The 3,272-nt window shown below is 47.1% G+C and overlaps 1 protein-coding gene across 1 annotated transcript; it reads left to right on the top strand.

The window, feature by feature from the left end:
• Window positions 1-69: 69 nt before the first annotated feature.
• LOC104960620 (E3 ubiquitin-protein ligase RNF182-like) lies at window positions 70-2,466 on the top strand (the record flags this gene model as incomplete). Its single annotated transcript, XM_010788702.1, has 5 exons — window positions 70-120; window positions 1,092-1,216; window positions 1,347-1,500; window positions 1,640-1,707; window positions 2,334-2,466. Coding segments are annotated over exons 2-5 (403 nt in total), but the record flags the coding sequence as incomplete, so codon positions are not given.
• Between the last annotated feature and the right edge of the window lie 806 nt (window positions 2,467-3,272).

Genomic DNA, 3,272 nt, shown 5'->3' on the forward strand with positions numbered 1-3,272 from the left:
TCTGTGTGTGTGTGTGTGTGTGTGTGTGTGTGTGTGTGTGTGTGTGTGTGTGTGTGTCTGTCTGTCTGTGCAGTTGGCGTACTCTTGGACTGCCGGATTGATCAGCTGATCTGAAGTCAGGTAGTACCAACCAATCAGACAAACATCAACGGACATCCAGCTGCTTGCTAACACGCATCTAGCATGCTAACACACATCCAGCATGCTAACACACATTTAGCATATAAAACACACATCCAACATGCTAACACATAACTAGCATGCTAAGTTAACACACATCTAGCATGTAAAACACACATCTAGCATGCTAACACATCTAGCATGTAAAACATGCATCCAGCGTGCTAACACGCATCTAGCATGCTAACACATCCAGGATGCTAACTCACATGTAGCATGCTAACACACAACCAGCGTGCTACACACATCTAGCATGCTAACACACATCTAGCTAGTAAAACACACATCTAGCATGCTAACACACATCTAGCATGCTAACACACATCTAGCGTGTAAAACACACATCTAGCATGCTAACACACATCCAGCATGCTAACACACACCCAGCGTGCTAACGCACATATAGCATGCTAACACACAACCAGCGTGCTACACACATCTAGCTAACACAGCTCCTGGTGCTTGTTGTGAAAGAGTTTGCTCACGGTTCTTAGTGTAATTCAGAAGAGTTATACATTATATTATGATTTAAAGGTGGGGTAGTTAGTTTGAGAAACCGGCTCGAGATACACTTTTTGTTATATTCGATGGAATGCTCTTAACATCCCGATAGCAATGAATATCTGAAGTGCTTTGACAAAAAAATACCATTAAAAAAATAGTCATCTGTGGAAACCAGAGTCAATATCGGAGTTGCTTTGGCTGAGTAGTATTGCTAACCTAGATGTGTTTAGCTTTGCCTGATATGTAATGTTACTGCAGCCTGCTCTCGCGGAGGAGGTGCTCTGTAAGGAAGTCTGAAGGAAGGGGCGGATTCTTTTTGGCTGTGTACTTTCAAATTTTAGTGCACTCGAGCCGGTTTCTGAAACTTACCTACCCCACCTTTAAATAATTTCCCTTTTTGTCTCCAGTCAGCTGACAGGCTGAGTGAAGCCTCGCCCACCACCGCCCAGCTTCCTGGTTCAGGTGAAAACAACAGCCAATAGGAATGAGCCTGCTGAAGGAGGCGGAGCCTGGCCGGGAGATGGAAGCCAAGGTTAGATTTCCCTGAGAAGGAAACATATTAAATTCACTTCTTTAAACCCTAACTTTACTTGTTGTCTTCTTTATTTGTGTGTGTGTAGCGCTTTATGAATAACGGTATTATTATAATGACTCCTCTTCAGGTGCAGACCTGGGCTCAGTCTCTGGTTTACACTCTGGAGGAGCTGGAGTGTAAAATCTGCTACAACCGCTACGACACTCGCAGCCGTAAACCCAAAGTTCTGGGCTGCCTGCACCGAGTCTGTGCCAAGTGTCTGAAGAAGATGGTCGACATGGGTGAGTTCCCTTCAGGTCCTTTAGTGAGATGGCACTGTACTAATGAACCAATGAGATAGCAGCATTCTAATGAACCAATGAGATAGCAGCATTCTAATGAAGCAATAAGATAACGTTGATGATTCTGATTGATCTTCAGGAGAGTCTTCGCCGTCCGTCATCAGCTGTCCGTTCTGCCGCCACGAGACCAACGTCCCCGACGAGGAGGTGAGGCTTTACTGAGGAGGGGAGGCTTGACTAACGAGGAGGTGAGGCTTTACTGAGGAGGGGAGGCTTTACTAACGAGGAGGTGAAGCTTTACTAACGAGGAGGCGAGACTTTATTAACGAGGAGTTATAAACAAGGAGGTGAGGCTGTACTAAAGAGGAGGTGAGGCTTTGTTAACGAGGAGGTGAGGCTTTACTAAAGAGGAGGTGAGGCTTTACTAAAGAGGAGGTGAGGCTTTACTAACGAGGAGGTGAGGCTTTACTAAAGAGGAGGTGAGGCTTTGTTAACGAGGAGTGAGGCTTTACTAACGAGGAGGTGAGGCTTTACTAACGAGGAGGTGAGGCTTTATTAACGAGGAGTTATAAACGAGGAGGTGAGGCTTTATTAGCGAGGAGGTGAGGCTTTACTAACGAGGAGGTGAGACTAGGGAACTCTATTAACGAGGAGGTGAGGCTAGGGAACTCTATTAACGAGGAGGTGAGACTAGGGAACTCTATTAACGAGGAGGTGAGACTAGGGAACTCTATTAACGAGGAGGTGAGGCTAGGGAACTCTATTAACGAGGAGGTGAGACTAGGGAACTCTATTAACGAGGAGGTGAGACTGTCTTTCTGTTTCGTCTTCAGGTGTGGTTGATGGAGGATGACCGACACATCCTGGGTGTTCTGTCGTGGCAGGACCGAGCCCGCCGAGGAGGAGGAGGAGGAGGAGGAGGAGGAGGAGGGCGTGAGGTGGTGCTCAATCCCAGCAGTCTGACCGGTAAAATTACATTGCTTGTTGGAGCCAAAACGCTACTTAGCCTGAGTTTATTATTTGTTTATGTTCCTTTTATTTGTATTTGTTGAGCACTTCCGGTAATCGTCACATGGGTGTGGTTTGTGTATATTAGTCACCTGTTACATGTCGGTGCGGATGACAGGTTAGCTTGCGCTGACATTTTTTCTGTTGACTGTTTTGGTCCTTCTAAGGCCACACGGAGACGATTTCAGTTTTATCCGCTAAAGTTCTTTATCTTATAGACAGTTCGTCCACACAAAGCCGAAACGGAGCCGCGGCTTCGGAGCCTCCGAAACCGATAAACGTTTAAACCGGCTCCCAAAGTGGGCAAGTCTGGAGACGACACGCTTGCGGCTCCGTGTGTACGCCCTATACGATCTTTTCCTGAATCGATGACGCCATAGCCCCGCCTCTCCCCACCTCTCCTGCTCACCCCCGCGTCATTGCTGATGCGCTTCGCCAACAACAACAACAATGGCGGATCACAGGGTTGCGTTCGTGCTCCAGACGCTACTGACCATGATACGTGTTAGTGCAAAATTACAGCTGTTTGATTATGCCTTATGCCATGCTCAGGGTCTTCTTCGCTTGCTTTTGGTGTTTTTGTGGCGGAAAGTACAGCGGCTACTTACAGACCCGGCAATGGATACAGCGCCTCCAGCGGGTCGAGCGGTTTCGTTGGAGGGACACATTTCTTGGCCGATTCCCGGAAGACTTTTTTGAAAATCGACCTATTGGTTCGATTTTCTCATTGAAAACGTGTTGCAGCTAGCTCTCGCGACTCAACT

This window comes from Notothenia coriiceps, unplaced genomic scaffold (assembly GCF_000735185.1).
Source record: "Notothenia coriiceps isolate Sejong01 unplaced genomic scaffold, NC01 NC01_scaffold00032092, whole genome shotgun sequence".
Taxonomy (NCBI): domain Eukaryota; kingdom Metazoa; phylum Chordata; class Actinopteri; order Perciformes; family Nototheniidae; genus Notothenia; species Notothenia coriiceps.